Source organism: Entelurus aequoreus, linkage group LG02 (assembly GCF_033978785.1).
Source record: "Entelurus aequoreus isolate RoL-2023_Sb linkage group LG02, RoL_Eaeq_v1.1, whole genome shotgun sequence".
NCBI classification, from domain to species: Eukaryota; Metazoa; Chordata; class Actinopteri; order Syngnathiformes; family Syngnathidae; genus Entelurus; species Entelurus aequoreus.
Window position 1 is genome coordinate 34,120,689 of NC_084732.1, and position 24,560 is coordinate 34,145,248.

Below are 24,560 nucleotides of genomic sequence, written 5' to 3' on the forward strand. Positions count from 1 at the left end.
CCTCCTCAGTTTTTGGTAATAATCATTGTTGTGTTTGTCATTCAATGTTGCTGTGTTGAAGATCGAAAAAGGAAGTCAACAACTGTGTTACTATATGTCATTATTTCCAGACAGGTAAGGGGCAACATTAAATAAGCTCTGCTTCTTCTTACTCCTTTTCGGACATGTTAGATTTTAATACAGTAAACATGTGATGTACAGGTTGTACCTGTAAACATGTTCCAAACACATCACTGTGTTGTTATTGTTTTCTTTTATTATTCACTTTTTTTTTCTTTCAACTTCTTGGCGAAGTTGGTAGACTGGCTGTGCCAGCAATAGGAGTGTTGCTGGTTACTGGGGTTCAATTCCCACCTTCTACCTTCCTAGTCACGTCCGTTGTGTCCTTGGGCAAGACACTTCACCCTTTGCCTCTGATGGCTGCTGGTTAGCGCCTTGCATGGCAGCTCCCGCCATCAGTGTGTGAATGTGTGTGTGAATGGGTAAATGTGGAAGTACTGTCAAAGCGCTTTGAGTACCTTGAAGGTAGAAAAGCGCTATACAAGTATAACCCATTTATCATTTATTCTTTTTATATTCAACATGTCCGAAACAAATATTTACAATACAATACTATGCTTAACAATTTACATTAAAAAACATCACACTTGCAAAATTTAACATGTCCGAGAAGGAGTAAGAAGAAGCAGAGCCCTTCTCCATGTTTCAGCAAATACTGATAGTTTGTTCACTTTTGTAAATAGGACAATTTATAACAGGTAAAATAAAAAATAAAAAGCAGTAAATGATATCAAAATACAATAAAAAGAATATAAAAATTATTAACACATCATAAATAAATTTATAGGATAAAAAACATTGCATATTGTCTTAACAAATGCATGTTATAGATATTTTGAATAACGATTCATGAAACTTAGGACAAATGATAATATACTTAAAATATTTCTTAAACTGTCTCTAAAGTGTTTGAGTTCCTTGCTCAATCAGTTCTATGATTATATTCCACACATTTTTTTTGTGTTTGTTTTTGTTGCCTCATTTTGCTGAGTTAGGGCATAATATTATGTACAACAGTTTTGAAGATGATGGAAACTACAACCACAACAACTTACTTCAACTAATACCTCTTTGACAGTGTCAATCAAAGTGAACATTAATATCTGCGTAAAGGCAGAATTTTTGATCCAACCCTTGTATTGGAACTCCTTATATGTATTATTTTCGTTTAGGACAGTGAGTTTACTAGATTTGAAGAAAATTTTAATCAAATTGGCTGATGTAACAAAAAATGTGGACAACAGCAGAAGGTATTGCATGCATAAAAAGATGGAAATAAGGTGATTCTTTTCATGAAAGAAAGTTCTCTGATTAAGTTGGTCTTATATCTACATACAGTATATGGGTGTGCATGAGTGTGTTATCATCAAGTATTTCTGGAGCTTTTACACACACTTGCCGTGACATTTCCCTTCCCTGCTACCTCGCACTAGAAATGTGCTGCAAACAGATGAAATTGCACACTATTATAATAAAGAATACTTAAAAAACTAAATATCCCGAATCGGATTAAAAGCACATTTTTTTTATTAAGCAGATGGTGAAAGAGGATTTCCACTCTAGTAAATATGACAGAGCTTTCAAATGTGACATGGAATGGATGCGGAGACACGACACAGAGGGAATGTGACAGAGAGAATCAGTAAAAAAAAGGAGTGTGTGCAGAAAAATAGGGAGTACATTGAAGGAATAAGGAGGGGGAAAAGTGCAAGAGAGGATAAGTAGAAATGGAGGCGAGGAGACACAAGTGAGGTGAATTCTTTAAGCAGATCAGATTTGAGGAAATTGGGCTGTCATGACAGGATTGCCATGATTTACACCTATCCATCACTGTGAGCGACGACCAGAGGAGGATGGGCAACAATGCACACCAACACAACATTTCACCATCTCACCTAAATAATTTTCCCTTTCACCTTGTTTGCATTTTATATTAACAAAAAACACACTGTCATTAACTGAATTCATTCAGACATTTTCTACCACTCATCCGTGAGCTGGAGCCTATCCCATATGACTATGGGCGAAAGGCAGGGTACACCCTGGATTGGTCACCAGCCGATCACAGGACACATATACACATATACACATATTCACACTCACATGCACTCCCATTGCCAATAATTATCTTCAATAAGAGGAAAAAGCGGTAGAAAATGGATGGGTGGATTGATTGATAGAATCTAACATAAAAGGAAGGCAGCGTACATAGAGTGAACCCACATGTACACAGTGAGCAGAGATTCAAACCCACAACATCCTGACTGTGAGGCAGACATGCTATTTATTTACATGTTTATATTCGCTTTTAGAAAACAAGCAATACACTACTTAGCTAGTTTTCATTAAAATGTATAGGTGCTTATGGTTCAGACTATATTCAGACGCTGATCCGGTTAAAAACAATAATACAAATATATGATTTTTCAAGGTATACAAAGAGACTGAACAATGAGTAAATAAATATAACAGTAATAATAATGATAATAATAACACACCATAACAATATTCATTATTGATGATACTAATAATAGTAGTAATACTAATAACAATATTAAAGATAGTTATTGCTAACAATATAATATATACGCAGGAGTATCTCAAACATTTATTTATATAATTATATTAGCTTTCAGTAACTAGGCTTGCTTTCATAAAAAATATATATGTATATTTTTACCAAGGTATGCAAAGACACTGAACAATGAGTATACAATCAATAACGATAATAAATATACAAATATAATATAGAAGTATATTGATAATAATAATCATAACAATAATAATAATTGTACAAGCAAGTAAATAAAATAGTATATATAATATATATGCAGGTGCATATCAATAAATATAAATATCAATGAAAAGTTATTTGATTTTACTATATATACACAAGGTACAGTATAGTTACTATATATACAAATCAAAGGAAGGCATGATTATGTAAAAACTAATTGTAATGAACGTCTAATGATAATTTTCATAGCATTTTGTTAAAAAACATCCATGGATTCACATCCATCGGTAAATGTGCTATAAACTTTGCTAACTGATTGACACAAAGATTTGCAAAGGGGTGGGACACAATTAAAGGGAGAACACCACTTCCCCCTCCTGCATATTACGTATATTTACAGTAAACAATTCCGGAATCCTGTTGACAAAAGTGCGGCATATGCAGCAGGTGAAGGTGTATGTGAATTAGGACGCTCTGACATCTGTTCTCTGCTGATTCTCGCTAATAGTATTATTCTCAATGAAGATTAAAGAGAGCGTTGGATGCATTCATGTGACTGTAAAGAGTCAAAAAAAAAACTACAATAATTAGGCTGCTGCACATTTTATGATGATGATCATATGCTGCTGATATTCCTCCTCATCTTGCTGCTTTCACCCCCCTTAACCCACCCCTTCCTTCATCTGACACACCTTAGACCATCTGCTAAGGAATCTAATTCACATCCATTCCTAATCATTCCCCACTATAGCGATGCCTGCAGTCTAAATATTTCATACCGGTGGGGAGATATGCATTGACATGCGACCTGCACTGTGTATGTTTCTGTTTGGCCATGTGTGTGTAGGTGTGTGTAAAGCGGCCAGAGGTGAAGGGGGGTGGAAGTTAATGAGAGGTGAGTGTCTGAAAGTCTGTCTCTCTCTTTTTCCCTCTCGCTCTCTCGCTGCTCCGCCAGTAATCCTCTTCTATAAATCTGCAATCCAATCAGCGTTGTCCACACATACACACACACCACATACACGCATACACAACACACACACAGAGCTGTTGTGAGGCCCATCTGTGTGTTAAGGCAATCTGCTTTATCATTATGATTACATTGGACTCAGTTTACAGCAAAGTGTGTGTGTGTGTGTGTGTGTGCATGTGCCAGCGGTGCGTGGATGGCTGACATTAATCACATTCCCATGGTTTGATGGCCTAAATAAAATAGGGAATAATATTGTTGCCGTCCAATGAAAACCACACAACTCCAGACACAAATTAAACATATCCCTGGAATTACCTTCAAACTTTACAGCACACGCTGGAAACATGTTATTACCAACGCACATATTGTAATTATCATACAACTGTAAAAAAATATTACATAATATGTTATTAAAATATTATACAATATTATAACACTAAATAATAAGATGCATGTTCATGTTTATTTTTATTAAAATATGTGAAGCCATTTTTGTGCTGCGTCTATTAAGAAAAAAGCTTTATGACATGAATGGAAATGAAAGATTTAGAAATGTTTTGATGTAGACTTTGGCGTGGTCCCTGAGGCTGAGCAAGTATGTGCATTTGAGTGTGTGAAGTAAACAGTGTAAACAAATCCCATCAACACAGTCGGAGGTCGCTCGCCCTGGCAGGAGCGCTCATGAGATCTGATGCTCGCCTTCTGCTGGGGTGTGAATGTGGAAAATGATCACATTAATCGTGACGTTTATTTTAGCCATGAAAATGTTTTTCTATGTACTCTTGTATTACTTTCGAAGTTATTTAAAAACAATCACTATTACTCATTCTTTATGATTTCTTCATGATTTATTTACGTATTAGAAAACAAGTAAAGTTTTTAATACAGGAAGTGAAGACGCTGTCAGTAATTGCTGAGACAAGGACATGGTGTGAATAAACTCTTCTTCTTCATGTTGAGTTGCTGAATGGAATCACAAGGGATTTACACATACTGTCTTACTAATATTTGGGCAATACAGACCTCAGTGTAATAAAATGCACCACTTCAAAGACAACAATAATAAACATATTGTTACATAAATACTGCACATCTCTGACTGTGAGCAGCATTAACTTTGTGTACCACCCTTGTATCGGATGTCATTAGGTGCACCTATGTTGCAGCCATGTCGTGACAAACCAGCCCCTGGCACACTTTTACCCCTCTTATCACTACACTTCACTGTCTGCCAACACACACACACGGTTCTGCTAACGCTCCCCTCAGTGATTGGCTGAGAGTCTGCGTGAGAAAAGCTTGCCAGACCTCTAATTGGCTTGACCCAGACTAACCCTGAAATCCTATTGGACTAAGACTTCCCAGTCTACACACAAACACACACACACTTAAAACTAAAAGGCTTTGCAAAAAGCCCGACAACAACACACTCATCGATAGCAGGGCAACAGGTTTTAACATAATAACTATAACTAACAGGGTTATGTATTACTGTAACAAGACAATACACACTTAAAGCTTACTCCTACCCACTTACAATGTAGCAACAAGAATATATGCATAGATATATAATCTCCCGTCTTTGCATACAACACCATTTACTGATCATTTGGAACAAATGGCATACTCACAATGACAACTGTGTGCTTCTGTGTGATCTCCAGACAAACTCAGAATGATTAAAAGACACGAGGCAGGAGGGGGAATGTGCTCGCAGTTTGTTTGGACATGAAACAAGCAGCGTATTTACAGTACAGTTGTCACTCGAAATATGGAAGCCCTCAGTTTTACTTGTTTGCAGCTACACTCAAACGTTTGTCAGGTGGTTTCAAGCGAATTAATTTGTCAAAATTGTTTTGTATGATGGAGCACTCACTTTTGCGTTCACTATTCCCCATTTACAAAACATTTGTGGTCAATAAACATTGAAAACCATGCTAGCATACAATGTAATACAGATCCTCTACGTTTTATAACCTTACACGGGACCTATTATGCAAAACCTTTTTTTCTTACCTATCGATACCTGTTTTTGTGTATTTGGGATCTGCATAAGTCCCAACAATTTGAAATCAAACCATAGAGGCATGGCGGAGATATTTATAAAACAATCTTGCCTTCAGTTATACTTCCTCCAAAAGAGCTGTTTGTAATTTGTCCTATTTGTGACGCTTTTCCCAATTGTGACACCAGCTGATTATCCATTTTTGGTCAAGATTTGCCCAAAGAGCTTGGCGCAAGTCCGCCATTGTGGTCCGACGTTGTAGTCAATAAGCGCCTTCTTTTTCTCTATCCTCTTGCTGTGGGGCAGACTGGCTCGTACATGCACATGCATCCTCCGCTTTTGTCATTTCTAATACAAAGTAGCGTATATTTCAAACTTATATCTGTCAGTAGACTCCATATGGAGGCACTAAAAACTACAACATGGATGACGAGGAGAAGGCACAGTCCAAGTGGAGCCACGTAAATAAGACCGCCCACAAAACGACGCATCCTGAAGAGATTGTCAGAAAGCGGCTTAAAGATGGTCTGTAAAACCATGCCAGCATACAATGTAGACCACAAGGAAGTGTCTTAAAGGCCTACTGAAAGCCACTACTACCGACCACGCAGTCTGATAGTTTATATATCAATGATGAAATCTTAACATTGAAACACATGCCAATACGGCCGGGTTAACTTATAAAGTGCAATTTTAAAATTCCCGCCACACTTCCGGTTGAAAATCTCCTTTGGATATGATTTATGCGCGTGACGTCATAAAATGCACGGAAGTGTTTGGGCCCTATTGGACACAATACACAAAGCTCTGTTTTCTTCGACAAAATTCCACAGTATTCTGGACATCTGTGTTGGTGAATCTTTTGCAATTTGTTTAATGAACAATGGAGGCTGCAAAGAAGAACGTTGTAGGTGGGATCGATCGGTGTCTTAGCGGCTAAGTACAATACTTACAGCAACACAACAAGGACTACTTACCCTGATAGAAGACGCCTAGCTGATGCTTGCCGCCAAACCCACGGATGAAGTCCTTCGTTGCGCCGTTGATCGCTGGAACGCAGGTGAGCACGGCTGTTGATGGGAAGATGAGGGCAAGCTGGCGTAGGTGGAGCGCTAATGCTTTATCATAGTTCTGTGAGTTCCGGCTGCTAAGTTGCTAAATTAGCCTTAGCGTTGTTAGCAACAGCATTGTTAAGCCTTACCAGGCTGAGAATTTTTAACCGTGTAGTTACATGTACATGGTTTAATAGTATTTTTGCTCTTCTGTCTATCCTTCCAGTCAGGGGTTTATTTATTTTGTTTCTATCTTCATTTGAGAACGATGCTAGCACGTTAGCTCAGTAGCTAAGTGTGTCACCGATGTATTGTCTTGGAGATAAAAGTCACTTTAAATGTCCATTTCGCGTGCTCGACTCTCATTTTCAAGAGGATATAGTATCCGAGGTGGTTTAAAATACAAATCCGTGATACACAATAGAAAAAGGAGAGAGTACATAGTTCTGTGAGTTCCGGTTGCTAAGCTGCTAAATTAGCCTTAGTGTCGTTAGCAACAGCATTGTTAAGCCTTACCAGGCTGAGAATTTTTAACCGTGTAGTTACATGTACATGGTTTAATAGTATTTTTGCTCTTCTGTCTATCCTTCCAGTCAGGGGTTTATATATTTTGTTTCTATCTTCATTTGAGAACGATGCTAGCACGTTAGCTCAGTAGCTAAGTGTGTCACCGATGTATTGTCTTGGAGATAAAAGTCACTTTAAATGTCCATTTCGCGTGCTCGACTCTCATTTTCAAGAGGATATAGTATCCGAGGTGGTTTACAATACAAATCCGTGATACACAATAGAAAAAGGAGAGAGTACATAGTTCTGTGAGTTCCGGTTGCTAAGTTGCTAAATTAGCCTTAGTGTCGTTAGCAACAGCATTGTTAAGCCTTACCAGGCTGAGAATTTTTAACCGTGTAGTTACATGTACATGGTTTAATAGTATTTTTGCTCTTCTGTCTATCCTTCCAGTCAGGGGTTTATTTATTTTGTTTCTATCTTCATTTGAGAACGATGCTAGCACGTTAGCTCAGTAGCTAAGTGTGTCACCGATGTATTGTCTTGGAGATAAAAGTCACTTTAAATGTCAATTTCGCGTGCTCGACTCTCATTTTCAAGAGGATATAGTATCTGAGGTGGTTTAAAATACAAATCTGTGATCTACAATAGAAAAAGGAGAGTGTGGAATCCAATGAGCCAGCTTGTACCTAAGTTACGGTCAGAGCGAAAAAAGATACGTCCATCACTGCCTCTCAAGTCCTTCACTGTAACGTTCCTCATCTACGAATCTTTCATCCTCGCTCAAATTAATGGGGTAACCGTCACTTTCTCGGTCCGAATCTCTCTCGCTCTATTGTAAACAATGGGGAATTGTGAGGAATACTAGCTCCTGTGACGTCACGCTACTTCCGGTACAGGCAAGGCTTTTTTTTATCAGCGAGCAAAAGTTGCGAACTTTATCGTCGATTTTCTCTACTAAATCCTTTCAGCAAAAATATGGCAATATCGCGAAATGATCAAGTATGACACATAGAATGGATCTGCTATTCCCGTTTGAATAAAAAAAAATCATTTCAGTAGGCCTTTAAAGGTAGAAAAAAACAAAACATAATCATGACCCCGTTAAGAGAAAATGCTCAACGACTTATGGCCAATTAGTTGCTAATTCTCGCCTGTCTCCCTGCAAAGTTGTGTTTTTCAACTTTCAATGTTTATCAACCAATCTTGCTCAAAAAATCACTTGTTACATGCATTTTCATGTCTTTCTGAATCATTCCAGACACACCATCACAACACCGGCGCGTCCCAGAGCACACCTTTGGCGTGCTAAAAATAAGTTCAGTTCGCACATTTACAGTATATCCCCGGAAAAGTGTTGTGTGCTGCATATTCCACAACCTAACGAAACAACACAGGTTGGACCGTTAGACCATTTAATGTCATGAATGTGGAGGGAAATTAGTGTCTCCATGGTGACAGTCGGTATACACACAAAACCACTTTTGCACTTGTTATCAATTGTACATGCAGTCTTACAGTAGTAGGTCACACACAAAACGGCCACTAACAGTACACACAATTTTAGAGTTTGCACACGCTGTTTAGCGCGTGGTATTTGGATCTTAGTAAATCAGGCTCTTGTGTGCAGCGGTTTTAGTAAAATAGTAATTTTTTTTTACATGACTCTATAACCAGATCCTCACCAAAAATAAATGATAAATGATAAATGGGTTATACTTGTATAGCGCTTTTCTACCTTCAAGGTACTCAAAGCACTTTGACAGTATTTCCACATTCACACACACATTCACACACTGATGGCGGGAGCTGCCATGCAAGGCGCTAACCAGCACCCATCAGGAGCAAGGGTGAAGTGTCTTGCCCAAGGACACAACGGACGTGACTAGGATGGTAGAAGGTGGGGATTGAACCCCAGTAACCAGCAACCCTCCGATTGTGTTCTTCCTTGGCTCATTTATCACCCCTCTAAAAAGTTCTAATGTTGTTGGTAAAACATTTTTGTGCAATAATCTTGTTAATTGTATGTGCCTTAGTATTTACAAAATGACTGCTGTGAAAAAAGCATGTCGATTTGAAAATCGTCATACTTGTCACAATTGAAAATAAAAGCTGAAGTATTTTCCTGTCTGTACCTCGGGTTGTAGAGGGCATGTGGGTCTCTCATGTGGTTGGTCTCCAGCGGCTCGTAGCTTTGGTGCATCCTCCAGGCGCCAGCGCCGCATTTACCGTACGTTGACTTGGAGCTGTCGTCAGTGCTGCTGTTCACCAGTGGACCCTTCGACAAGTTCATTCTGCAAGGAGTGACGATACTGATCAGCCAGAGCACCAACGGGAAAAAGATTCAAACACTTGCTTAAGAAAGTGGTCAATTAAACAATAGAATTCAGTAAACAATGCATGCACTAGAAAACAAATTAACAACAAATACTATCAATGATGGTCCATATTCACACATGCACATTCACATCACATGCCTTAACGGTTGTACTGCACAGTTTGAAACTAGAAAGTGACTTTATGGTTTTTTTACTTTATTTGCCACACGTTAAAAGTACCAGCAGTGAGCACACAGACAGACATTAACAGGAAGCTTTGGTCCTATAACATTTTAAGATGTGCCATCACAGCCATTCCAGCTGGTGGATAAGGCCATCAGATGGAGAGAACAAAAAGCAAAAAGCCCTGGAGGATGGCACACTGTGTGTCAAATCAAAGGCAGCATGGTGTCGGGAGGGGGCTAAAGAGGCCGTCGGTGGATTGATAAGGTCACCGCAGTCAATGCAACCCAAATTCTATACTGAAAAAAAAATAAATTAGTTAATTAAAAAATGGGAAATAAAATTAAGTAGCAATAGATGGCAATCAGCAACATTTGGAGGACTATACAGGAAAAAATAAACACACAACTTAAAAGTGAAACTCCAGTAATGTGTGCAGTCATTTGTATAAATAAATGGCTATACATTAAATATGTGCATGATGATCTTGTGTGAAGACTTTCAGTAAACAGCAGGATGTTCTACCAATTCTGCACAATCTAGCAAGATCTATCCAATTCAATAGAAAAGATAATAATGCTCAAGTTGATTATTTTCATTTGCAATGATGGATCATTACGAAAGTTGTTAGGATGCATTAACATCACCTAAGCATTAGAAACAGCTCCCAGTACTACAGTAAAAACATTGAATACTAATGTGTCTCATTAGAAGGTGCAGGTGTACATAATGTTGTGGCTGCTTCTCTTTGTCGCTCTCTCCATGTGTAGAGTGGAGAGGTCGGCCTGTGTAATTTGTTGGTTTTAGTTCCACTCTGGTGAATAAGACCAATCAATATCTAGCTAGCTGCACACTCTTATTGGCTTTGCTTGCCGTGTCACAATGCCATATAGACAGAAAACACTTAATATAACTTTTATACACTGCTGTCATCGCCAACATAAGCACATCCAGTATTATGTTGCTGGTTTAAATCCCTTTAATAATTAATTGTTCTTTTTTTTTTAACTTTTAAATTACTTTTATGAGCATCATGACTCAATGGTAACAAAGTCAATGTAAACTGTAATCCTACTCAGCCTATTCCAGCCTATACTCTCTGCATATGTGTGTGTGTGTGTGTGTGTGCGTGTGTGTGTGTGTGTGTGTGTGTGTGTGTGTGTGTGTGTGTGTGTGTGTGTGTGTGTGTGTGTGTGTGTGTGTGTGTGTGTGTGTGTGTGCGCGTGCTGCTCAGTGACTCGCTCATGTGTTGCTGGCCCATCTGCGAATAGAATGACCATGGCAGTGTGTGTGTATGTGTGTGAGACATGGGGATGTAGTGATTGATGAGACAGTTGCCATTCTTACTAATGCAAAAGGCACCTAGCCCCGAAGGAAACAAATGCCACCACACACTGCACGTGGACACACACACATGCAGACACAGACACACACATACAGTACATATAGAGGGCCTGTGCCCAAGTTAACGTTTTAAGGTTTTTAATTGTTCTGCTGGACAGTGGTATGTCATCACGACACATGTGACGACAAATAAAAAAGCCATCACATCATTAAACACTGTGGTTCAGTGTAACAAATATAGAAGAAATTGAGGATGTTTGTCAGCAATAACGTGTGATAATGAACATTATTTTCAAAAGCTATATACAGCATTGGCCTTTTTTTAAAAGATTAAAATGATTTTTTTCCAGATGAAACATACATTAATATGTCCATGTATCGGTATTGCCTGTCAGTATTGACTTGTGATTACCTCCAATAAAAGACAGTGGAGTTTAGGGAGTTCATACAAAAACAAAGAGCTGTAAATAATAAATATTTTTAGGTGGATTACTTAAAACATTTGGGTTATTTGTGGGAAAAAAATGTGCCAGAACAATATTTTAAAATAACCTATTAGCCTTAGTTTTGCATGTGCACACATGTACAGTAGGAGGAGTTTAGGGAGTTCATACTACTAAAAAACACAAAGTGTGGGGGTTTATTAATGATTTTCTGTGGAATTAATAGACAGTAAAATACAAGTCTAAAACCAATACTTTTGTTTGTGCATGTTGGAGGACTTTAGGAAGTTCATACAAAACAAAAATGCACTGTTATGCAAAAATGCACTGTTTTCATAGGACTTTTGTGGAAATATTGTGTCATAAAAATATGAAGGAGCCTGATAGCCTTAATGATGTATGTGGACGTTCGCAGAGTTAAGGAAGTTCATACAAAAAAAGCACTGAAAATATACATGACATGTTTTTTGACTTATCAACTAATGCCTAATAACTAAATGTCAGAAGCTAAGTCCTTTAATGAAAATATTATAGCATAAAAAGTATAATACCAATAGTTCTACATGTTAGAGGAGTTATAGAGAGTTCATACACAAACCAATTCACCGTGGAGGTCTTTTACATTTTGGGGCTGCTAATAGATGACTTTTATAAAAAAAAAATAAAAAAAAGTGATGTACAATAAAAAGATACAATTTAAATTTAGTTTAGGTAGCTCATACAAAATGCACTGTAATCACAAGAAATGTATTCAAAGATATTCCTTCAATATGTTGCTGTCTTTAGTGAGGATACCAATAGTTCTACATGTCAGAGGAATTTGGGGAGTTCATCCAAAACCGTCATTTGTATAAAACTTAATTAGAAAAAAAGTAGGTGTTTACTGATGACTTTTGTCAAATAAATAATGTATTATAAAAAGCAAATAACATAAAAAAAATGTTTAGGGAGTTCATACACAATTTATTGTGCATATGAGAAAATGTATTTTTCAGGTGGTTTCTTGAAAAAAGTTGTCCCTTTATAGATGTCTTTACTAATAATACCAACAGTTTTGCATGTTAGAGGAGTTTAGGGAGTTCATACATAACTGTAATTTAAATACAACTTAAACATTTTGGTTAACAGGAAAAAGGTAGTGGTGTACTTCCGACTTATGTTAAACATTTTGTAATATAAAAAAAATAACTGAAAAAGGAGTTTAGGGAGTTCATACACCATAGACTGTAATTATGAGAAATTAGATTTCTGGAAGGTCCTCAAACATGTTGACTGTCTCTGTAAGTCTCTAGGGAGGAAACAAAAAGTGCTGCATCTTAGAGGAGTTTAGGGAGTTCATACATAACTGTAATTTAAATAAAACTTAAACATTTTGGTTAACTGGAGAAAAGGTAGTGGTGTACTTCCGACTTATGTAAAAAAAATGCTGTACAATAAAAAAAATAGACTGAAAAAGGAGTTTAGGGAGTTCATACACCAAAGACTGTAATCATGAGAAATTAGATTTCTGGAAGGTCCTCAAACATGGTGACTGTTTCTTTATGTCTTTAGGGAGGAAACAAAAAGTGCTGCATGTTAGAGGAGTTTAGGGAGTTCATACATAACTGTCCTTTGTACGAACGTTATAATATTGATTTACTGAAAAAAAAATTGGTTGTTTACTTATATGTTTTTATGATATTTCTGAATGTTAGTAGTGTTGTAGGGAGTTTACACACACAAATCACAGTCATAGACATGTAATTAAAACTTTAATTCCTTAATTTTTGATGACTTTGATTCGACAATATGCACTACCTAACACTATTGCTCTGAGTTTGTGGACTAAGCAGTGTGCGTCAAGGCAGCACTGTGAAAGTGCGTCACTGCAGTGTTTTATGTCTGCGATCCAACCTGCAAAACAGTCCGACTGTTACGTTTTGTAACACATTTCTTAAATATGATCACGAAAAATGCTGTGAAGAACATACTTCTATACAGAGGTGTGTGTGGCTGTTTCGTGTCTACATCAGGGCAGATGGGGCTAGATGCAGTGCGCTGTAGGCATGTATGTGTGTGTGTGTGTGAGCGGATGTGTGTACACGTTAGCGTTAGCGACGGGAGCTGTTAGCGGGGCAGGCGGCAGATGGGCTGTCGTTCTTAATAGGGACTGAGCGGGTGCAGAAAGGTGACAGCTCCGCACGGGAGGGGCCTGCAGGGTGAGGACGGAGGTGGGTGGGGAGGTAGGGATACGGGGAGAGTGTGTTGGGAGGCAAGCGGTGGAGGAAGAACGGGGTAAGGCGGAAATAAATTGTTCTCTGTGAGGAAGAAAAAGCAAAGTGGGGATCAACTGCGATGAGGCAAAGACCTCCAGAGGGCACAACGTGTTAATATCTTACATCAAAAAACATGTTTGTTTTTTTTTCTTATCAGATATTTGGGAAACACACAACATATTCATACACAGCTTATGCAAACATTATTTAACTGTGTATGTGATGCTATTTCTTTCCTTTCTGCAGTGAGAAAATGCATGTAAACCTGTTCTGATATGTTTATAGTTGTAGAGGATAAATAAAACCAAATGCATCCTCTGTGTCGGCCACACTTCGTACACGTTGCAATATAAGGTATTTTTGCAAATATCTAAAAAAAAATAAAAAAATCTGAAACTATTAATCCCTGATGTTAAATAGGCAATATTTACTTTTAACCTTCATTTCAAGCATTCATTTTATAGGTTTGTGTAAAATTATGCGTCAAAAACCTAAAAAGTATAATCTAACATATGTTTTACAATTTCTGTCACAAAATATGTGCTGCTGACCATGCATTTTGATTGAAGCGAAGGAAACATCTAACGTATAAGATGGTGGTGTGGGAGACAGAAGAAGGAGCATGGTGTGCCACATGAAGCATGATGGGAGGATGAGTGGAGGAATATTTCACTGTCAGTCTGCAGGTGGCATGGTCATCCATTTCCTTCGCTCACCCCGCCCCTTTCCGCTACACCTTTTCTTGGACGCACAAAGCCGAACAACTGAATCATACGAGGCCGGGGCCAAAAAAGCAGGAACTTCCTTCTCTTCTAGCTCTAACACGCACACACACGCCACCTCTCCATCTAAATTTGTTCCATTGAGGCCTGGTCTGCGCTGTCTCCTCCCATTAGGGCCACCGTTAGAAGCCTTGAACACCACATGATAAACACACTCACACACTTCCGATCACACACTGATGGCTTCATTTTTAAAATGCAACATAAAAATTGTTACTAATAGTGACAAATTCACATTGTCCAACACAAATGGCGCTCAGTTAACCTTTACATAGATACAGACTCATCTATCGCTACCTGGGAAGAAATATATTATTATATTCATTCTCATCCCTGAAGAGGAATTCCGTTTTCACTCAGTAAACTGAAACGGTCTTGTGCAACATAGCTGAGGCTGGGGGTTCAAAAGCCTTCGAACGTAGGAATCTAGAAACAGATTAGCATCGTTCGGACAACTTTTAGAGTGTTGTTGCTAAATGAATTAATAAATATGTTTAAAAAAAATGCACTTCTGTAGCTATGTCAACAAAAAAAAGTGATTTTCCCACAGCAAGAAGTCCTACACAACAAAGCGGGAGATTGTCCGAAGTATGTTTGCGCTTTTATTCCATCCTTCAATGGCACAATTAGATGCATTACGACGTCGGCGGCTATGTCCGATATACAACACTTGTCGCACAATTGCTTCCAGCAAAACAGGGCGGCGAAAAGAGAGTGTCAAACATCACAACTCCCCGGCCCCGGCATTGCAGAATACTTTTGTATACAGGCGGTACCGCGTTGTTGAATTTTGATTCTTGTGCTGTTTATGCAGAACAGCCATAAAAACGCTGGAAAAAATATATCCTAAAAATACTAGGTAAGAAACCTCTTTTCTCCCACATGATTTGAATCTGCCAAATGGGAAATGAGGTCAATATTTGTTGGTAAGCAGCGGAACCACAAATGATTTGATATAAAGTGATAATAATGAATATACATTCTGATGTATGGATCGTGCTTGCGGAATGGGGTGATGTGGGGGGAAAAAGAAGAGATTGGGATGAGCGCGATTGCACCTCTCTCAATACTATCACACGCTCTCTGTTCTTGCAATCGTCGCTTTGGCATTCAATCACACACGCACACACACACACACACACACACACACACACACACACACACACACACACACACACACACACACACACACACACACACACACATTAGGCTGGGCTGCGGCTAATTGCGGTGAGTGTGTGTCACAGCTGGTACGGTCCCCTCGTACTGCTCTTTCAACACATCAAGGCCGCCATTGACCCATAACACACACGCACACACACACACACACACACACACACACACACACACACACACACACACACACACACACACACACACACACACACACACGCACACACACACACACACACACACACACACACACACACACACACACACACACAGATTGATTGAGAGTGAAATCAGTCAAATTCACATCATGTGCATCACTAAAGACAATGTGTGACTTTTTTTTAAGATAAAAAAGCATGATCTAGAATGAGTGTGTGTGCAGCCATGTGTGCGCTCATGCGTCCCACAGACCGCTAAGAGCAGGGGTGCCAGACAAAAGCAGCTGCCCCCCACCCTCGTCTTCCTTCCACCTATCCCCTCTCTGTCTCACTCTTTTGCATCCCTCCCTCCCCTTTTACAGGACTAAATTACTGCCGGAATGCTCGGACCCTTCACACATGAGCCAGGCCTGCCTTTTTAATGTGTGTGTGTGTGTGTTTGTGTGTGTGTCAGTGAGTGTAGGCGAGGACAAACCTGACAGATAACAAATGCCATCGGGACAGGCGAGCGGACACAAAAAAAAGAGGAACACCACCTCTCACCGGCCAGCCATTCAGGTCACAAACACACACACACACGCACACACACACACAAACAGAAGCGCACACGGGCAACAAATCAGTGCGGCACATATTGACATGCCCTGACAGATGAATTAAGTAAATGATTTTATAAGGAGATTAAAAGGATTTTAATTTACGCAATCTCTCTCTGGTCAACCCCCCCAAACAGTCAGCTTCATCTCTCTGTCTCCCTTTAGTGCTTGCCTTTCCTCATGGAAATAAACAGAAAGATTCAAAACATGCGCTGAAAATATAAACACTACCATACTTATGTGTAATAAAGTAAAACAAAAAAATGGTGGTTATCACAGGCAAACACACACACTTTTAGATATGCTTGAATTGTTACACGTCTTTAGAAATGTACTATGAATTCTATATAGCAAAGTTGAACAGTTGGTCATAGAATGACATTTTTTTTCTGATGGCCATCCATCATGATTTTGAAATGTTGGCTAAGTGTTTGCTGCTAAAACAAATGAAAACAATTACTTTCAAAACACCACACACAGAGACTTAAAGTGGAGCGCCATCTCTAGCACCTCACCATCATATAATCGCTTGATATAATTCTGCTGTCTACACCTACAGTGGTGTCAGTTTAATAAATCATGCAAAAAGTACATCACTATACCACATTCTCCGTGCATAACATAAGAAAATATTATTACTTTTTTTACTGCAATTATTTGCTTTGCGATGACTGCCTTCATGGTTTGCATGCACGGCCGTCTTTAAGCAACACGCATGTCGGCAAAAAATAAATACAATTCCTCAAAGTCACCTAGGAAAATAAACTCTAATGATATGCTAATGGTAGGTATAAGATGGCAAAGGGGGGTTTAATTATATTAATAGCATAATGTTATTATTATTGATATCAGTATCATCATCATCAGGATCCCTAATACTTTAATTAGTGTTAGAAAGGGGTGCCTGAGAAGACTAAAAAGCGGAGAAAGAGCAAGGATGGATGGAAGGAAGTATGCATGATATATGGAATTGTAAAAGAAGAGCTTATTAAATGGAATGCATCTCTTGTAAAATATCACAATCAAACACATTTACAGCATAAAAGCTAACGGAAAGTGCTGAAACTTCAATTTCACTGTGGGCATGTTCCAAACTGGTCACACTGGTTTGTATCTGAAAGATCAGCAGACGGACCCACACTGTATTTTTTTGTTTTTAAAAAGGTAAATGATACTGGGCACATGTCTTAATAATAAAGAAATACAGATTTTGGGTCAGAATTTTCAAAGAAACTAATTTATGACATTAAACTGACATTTTGGCACATTTTCAAAAGTTTATGGAAGTCTAATTATTCTTTAAATAACCATCCCGCACACACAATATATACACAATATTTTAGTTTAACTTTAAAAATCAGTGTTTCTTTTTTAAAAGCATAATCAGTAACACATATTTGGGAGCTTTTCCAGTGTTTTTGTTTGCATTTAAAGACATCCTCAATAAATGCATCACATCGGCCTCAGACTTTATTTGTTTTTTTTGCACTTTTACACACACATGAAGACATTTAAACAGAGGGCAAGATTTTGCGCAGCTGAATTTAACCTACTTGTTGTTTGCATGAACAAACGTTCAAATCATTTTACATGGTGATGGTTACACACTCCAACTTTTTTTAACTGTATTTGCATTGATTCATATTAAATTATGTTTCTTCTTGCAGGTCTTTATGACACCAACTGAAAAAGAGCAGCAAAAGGAGCAACTCACTTTTTGTTGGTGTTGTGTCAAAGTGTGTGTGTGTGTCTAATTCCTGTGCAGGGCCACATGCTGAGTTGGCTGTCTGAAATTCTACCTCCTTTGGCATTTAAGAGCGCTTCCCCTCTTTTCATCCTCTCACTTATGGGCTCGGATGAACATGCAGATACAGTAAAAAACTTGTGTGTGTATGCGTGTGGGTCAGTCTCTCAGGTGTGATGTCCATTATGAGTTGCTGTTGTCCTGACACTGCTGTTACACACACACACACACACGAATACACACGATACCTGACAGCAGAAACAACATACACACAACCACAATGGAAGACAATGACAAATTAGAATAAAAGGTAAAATTTACCTACTCTTGTTCAGAGTGCATTAAAAAACACTCGGAGAGCGGATGTCCTACCAAATCCATCGGCGATAACGGCTCATTGTCATGTCAACGTCCTCCAGAGAAAAAGATTGGGCTGTTTTGTGGGAAGAAAAAAAAAAGTTTCAATATGTGTCCTCTTCTTTCTCCGGTCTCTCTGTCCTTGCTTCCACTTGGAGGAAGCAACACAATTTAGCGGGCTGAGCGCTGCCTGCCTGCACTGATCTGCTCTGGGTGGATGTGAGTGAGAGAGAGTGTGTGTGTATGGCCAGTGAGAGAGAGAAGGGGTGCGACAGACACACACACACACACACAAAGTCAGCCAGTCAGGCGGGCAGTTGGGACAGAAAGCTGTGCCGCTGTCCTAATCAACGACTTAAAGCCCCAAAAGCAGCTCATGAATATTAAGCAGGGGTTGTTTTGCATATGTAGTCCCTCAAGGCTGCCGGAGCGGCCGCCATTGGTGGACCCTCGGCCTATGGTTGCGGGGAGGGGCGGGGACAGGGGCGGGGACAGGAGCAGAGCAAGGAAACAGAGCAGGTGGAGAGGGAGGGGCCGGACAAATAGGGATGCTGTAGGGAAGAGAGGAGAGGATGAGACAGGTGAGTGTAGACGCCCTGTGGTAAATATAGTTGGAATAAAACATAATTTTTTGTGATCAACCACCACCATCAAAAAGAGGACGGCTGTAACCACACTAGAGAGCATGACCAATTCCAAAGCTGCATGTAAGCTGCACGCTGCACCAGAACTCTACACACCGAGGAAAGAGCTTCTACAAAACTACATGGAGGACATGTATTGACTGTGCCTCACATTTTCAATCTTATTCTTAAAACTCTGACACGTCAGCGCTTCTTTCAACACTGCAGGAAGTGCAGGGAGGGGATGCAAAGATGAAAGAGAGAGCTTGTGATTAGCAGCTTTGGAGGAGAACAGATAATAAAACATTTCCTCAAACCAGTTCCTTTGATGTAAACGTGTGTGCAGACTGATTTCTGTATTGCGAAAACTGAAATATGATGTCATGTAATTATCGTACGCGCTTTGCTTTAAAACTAACTTCTGCTTGTGATGCCACTGTACATGTGTTGATACATTAAAACATCTTTTAAGGGGAAATTATTGAAGGCCTTCCACTCTTTTGTTGAGAGGTCAAACTCTTTACAATTACTGTACATACAGTAGATGTATTTATTATGACGCATATATCTTCCTCAGAACCAGTGTCCTCTTCAGTGGACATTTGTTGACAAATGGCCGGTGGTGCAACAAACTCATCAACAGTACATCACATTTTACCATTTTCTGCAATAAATCATTCCCTAACTTAATGTGCCATACAACTTGTACTCGTCATTGTAAAATGGAAACAATATAATAATAATATATAAAAGTATGTTGACATCATTCAGTCTTTTTGGATAAGGAGTCTTACCAGCATGGCACATTTTGACTCTGCAACATTTGAACACTCTTCAAATCTGTCACATTGTCTTATGCAGAGCCCCCTTTTACAGGATATTCAATTGGATTTAAGTCTGGGCTCTCAAGAAATCAACATTTTATTCTTTTGGATTTGCATTCTTGTCATGTTGAAAGGCAAAATTCCTTGAGCTTCACGCTAAACGACTACTAGTTGTTCCTCACTTTGGCAAATAACCAAAGCATGTCTCATTTTTTAGTGTTGCCAAATAAATATTTTTCTTGAATTACATTAATCACAGTTTTGAATTTGAATTAATGGCAATTAATCACAATTAATACTAGTTGAGTCAAATAACCAAAGCATGTGTTTTTTAAGTGCTGTCAAATTATTAATTTGTTGCATGAGATTAATCACACTTTTGAATTTGGATTAATTATGATTAATCACAGTAAATTACTACAAATTAGTCCACACTTAGTCAAATAACCAAAGCTTGTTATTTTTTGTTCTGTCAAATGTTTATTTTTTTAAATCAGATTAATTACACTTTTGGATTTGAAATAACCATGATTAATCACAGTAAATTACTGTTAGTTGTTCTTTACTTAGTCCAATACCAAATCATGTTTCTTTTTTCAGTGCTGTCAAAAATTGTTTCATTTAGAATAATCACACTTTTGAATTTGGATTAATCGCGATCAATCACAGTAAATTACTAAAAGTTGTTCCTCACTTTGGTTTAAAATCGAAGCGTGTGTATTTTTTAGTGCTGTCAATTGATACATTTTAATCAGATTAATCATACTTTAAAATTTTGATTACTAGTGATTAATCACAGTAATTACTACCAGTCGGTTCTCATTCAAATAAAAGAAGCATGTGATTTTTTTAGTGCTGTCAAATAATTTTAAAATCAGATTAATTATATATTTGAATTTGGATTAATCGTGATTAATCACGGTAAATTACTACTAGTTGTTCCTCACTTAGTCAAATAAATGAAGCAAGTGTTTTTTTTCTTCAGAGCTGTCAAATGATTAATTTTTTCATCAGATTAATCACACTTTTGAATTTGGACTAATCATGATTATTCACACTAAATTACTACTAGTTATTCCTCACTTTGGAAAAATACGAAGCATATGTTTTTTTTAGTGCTGTCAAATTGTAAATTTTTAAATCAAATTATTCACACTTTTACATTTTGATTAATCACAGTAAATTACAACTAGTTGTCCCTCACTTTGGCAACAACTAAAGCATGTGTTAGTGCTGTCAAATGACAGATTTTTTTACCACATTAATCACACTTTTATACTTAGATTATTAGTGATTAACCACAGTAAATGACTTAATTGCATAATTTGAATTAACTTAGAAAAAGACCTCAGATCGTCAGACACTCACATTTGTAAAATGTTTTACTTGAATGTACATAATTTATTTGCTCAAAACATTGTAACAGTTTTATCTGAAGCCCTGATGGGGTTTATTTTGAAGTGAAATTTGCCAGTGAGCACACCAGTCAGTTTCCTCACTCATCTTTGCCGTGACGTGTGCATTGATCTGATCGCGCACGCCGCCTTTCAGGTAACCTTCTGCACTTAAGTAAATTGTGTGATTAATCTCCAACTGCACACAATTAATGCATTATTTTTTGTGATTAATCACTCGAATTAACTCGTTATTTTTGACAACCCTAGTTTATTTATTTAACAGATTTATTTTTAATTTTTTAGAAAAATGTTTTCAATTATGTTTCAAGGTTTCAAAACTTAGTATGTCAACTCTCAACAAATGACAGGGAATATAAGGATAATCTCACTTTAAACTCAATTTAACATCCTTTGCATAAACATAATCCAACTAAAGAGTACACACACATTTGCCGTCAGGTTCACGCTCACACGCACGCACACAGAGTTATGATGTATCCAGGGACTTATAAGCATCGACAACGATGAGTGTGAATCAATGCTGCCGTCACTGCTGGGCAAACAAACGCTTTACCAAAACCTCACAAACACACACACATAAGCACTCACGTTAAAACAAGTTTATGACATCCTCCTCTTCTGAAATGTAAAATAGTGTTTACCTGATGATATGATATTACACCGCAATATAAACACCATCATATGAATTATGCCAAAGTTGATTGACACAGAGCTACCAAAACGAAGCAGAAAAATTGAATCACTGCACAATATAGACACAAAAACACAAAAAGCAATCACACAACGATTGCATGTGCTATATTCATCAGTTCAACAAATAGTTTGTTTTAAACAACCCCCTAACCCATTCTATGGTTTCGCCACGGTTGTTCTACCCCTCTGTGACCCCCATCTTTACCTCCCCCACCTATCGATTGTCTCTCAGTCAGTGTGCATGTTGACAGTGACCCCTTTAGGCCACTTTCCTCTCTCTTTCACTGGTGGAGCTCATAAACACAAGCCTATCACGATAAAAGCCAGGGAAATAAACATGTGTTGTGTTAACGCATGTGTGTGTGTGTGTACACGCGCGAATGTGTTCTCTTTATTGTACAGGACATCAATACAAAAAACTCCACATGAGGAAAATTCTGTATTACATGTAATAATAGGCAGCAATGAATTAAGTATGAACTCTATTTTTAAAACAGACCTATCACTCTTCTTTTGTTATTGCATGCATGCGTGTGTGCGTGCGTGTGTGTGTGTGTGTGTGTGTGTGAGAGAGAGAGTGTGTGTGATCTGCAGGAGAATTATCCATTGCAACTCATAGTGTCATCAATCACAGCACTCAATAGGCCACAGAAAGTTCACGCAGGGGTGCGACTGGGTCAGAACAGTATTCTAGAAATTCAAAGAGCCGGTCACTTAAGCACCTGACCACAGGGCCACACATTGATAAATGTGTGGCCGTCATATAAACAACATTACATTGACAGGTGCTGTCCCGTGGGCTTGTTCTACCACACAAAATTAAAGGAAAGGGAAAAAAACAGAAGGGGAAGAAGACCAGGGAAACTGTAATTCACTAATAGCCAACAGAGGGCGCTATGGATCATATTCACTTAAAAGGCAGCATCTGCAACACACTAACTGTATGTGTGTGTGTGTGTGTGTGTGCGTGTGTGTGCGTGAGTATGCATGTGTGTGTGTGTGTGTGTATGCATGATGGGTGCAGAAAGAAATGCATGGGTTTTCAAAGACCCAACAAGAATAAAAAACACACCATTTAAAAACAATTATTGATATGTACATTTCTAAATCAGTTTTAAGGTCTTCAGCTTAGTTTTAGAATTAGGCCTAACAGAAATGGTTTATTTTTCAGTTAGCAACATCTTTTCGTTTTTTTTTTAGCATTGCTTTCCCTAAGTGTCCAGTGATTTTAAGGGCATTTAATTTTGATCACTAGGCTGCCTGATTGCTGTCAGTTTTGTCAATTGATGCTATGCCAGTTTGTTGGTTGTATCTCCATTTGAGAGCATTTATAGAGTCTTTGCTTCAAAACATTGTAAAAGTGAGCACACAGAAATACATTATGTCAATATAACTTACATTACAGACAAAATAACTTCTCTCTGACATTCCAAACATATAAAAAGTGATGTACGCAAACACGCTAGCTCAATGCTAATTTACATTGGATTCGCCATAGACATGCTACTAGTTAGCATTAGCGCTTGTACATTGCGAATTCAGCATCTCCGAATTTAGAAATATAAAACAACACTTAAGATGTACGTAAAAATCAAACCGCGGATGTGTAATCATTACAATACTTACACTAAATCACTTCAACACGTTCGACTTGATGGGAAAGATGGAAGAAAAAAAGGAAAGCTTGCTTCCTGACTACGGCAAATCACGTAGGACAAATTAAAATGAACGCATACTTGCAAATTTGAGTCAGGATTAAGAATGAAGATCCCACATGATCACAACAACATGACACTAGATCAAGCCTTTTATAACATTCCACACTACAAAATAAGTTGGCAAAAAAAAAAGGATGTATTATTTGTGCTGACATCTTATCTTATCGATACCGGCCAAATAGTCAATCAAGGCTGCAATATCAGAAATGAAAAAGTTGCAGTAATTAGAGTTAAGTAGATGTAGTTTTTTTTACAACATGGCTTCTCAAAAAGTGGCTCAGTGAGCCATCCATCTGTCCATTTTATACCACTTGTCCCTCTCGGGGTTACAGGGGGGGACCTCATCGCAGGCCCAAGGCACAGTGAGCCTTTCTTTTAAAACCAAATGAGATTGTGGCCTGGGTTCGATCCTGGAGTCGGGATCTTTCTGTGTGGAGTTTGCATGTTCTCCCCGTGACTGCGTGGGTTCCCTCCGGGTACTCCGGCTTCCTCCCACCTCCAAAGACATGCACCTGGGGATAGGTTGATTGGCAACACTAAAAATGGTCCCTAGTGTGTGAATGTGAGTGTGAATGTTGTCTGTCTATCTGTGTTGGTCCT

At 38.4% G+C, this 24,560-nt stretch overlaps 1 protein-coding gene across 5 annotated transcripts in view; it reads right to left on the minus strand.

Moving 5' to 3' along the window:
* The window catches only part of esrrga (estrogen-related receptor gamma a), a 145,017-nt gene extending 121,068 nt beyond the window's left edge, over window positions 1–23,949 (minus strand). For 4 of the 5 annotated variants that reach the window (XM_062025766.1, XM_062025754.1, XM_062025758.1 and 1 more), the window contains exons 1-3: window positions 23,869–23,949; window positions 18,653–18,760; window positions 9,467–9,625 (exon numbers count right to left, since the gene is read on the minus strand). In XM_062025766.1, the coding sequence (XP_061881750.1) occupies window positions 9,467–9,625; window positions 18,653–18,708 (215 nt within the window). In that variant the 5' untranslated portion in view covers window positions 18,709–18,760; window positions 23,869–23,949. Of the gene's footprint in view, window positions 1–9,466; window positions 9,626–18,648; window positions 18,761–23,868 lie in introns of all 5 variants that reach the window. The other variant, XM_062025775.1, reaches the window with a different exon arrangement.
* Between the last annotated feature and the right edge of the window lie 611 nt (window positions 23,950–24,560).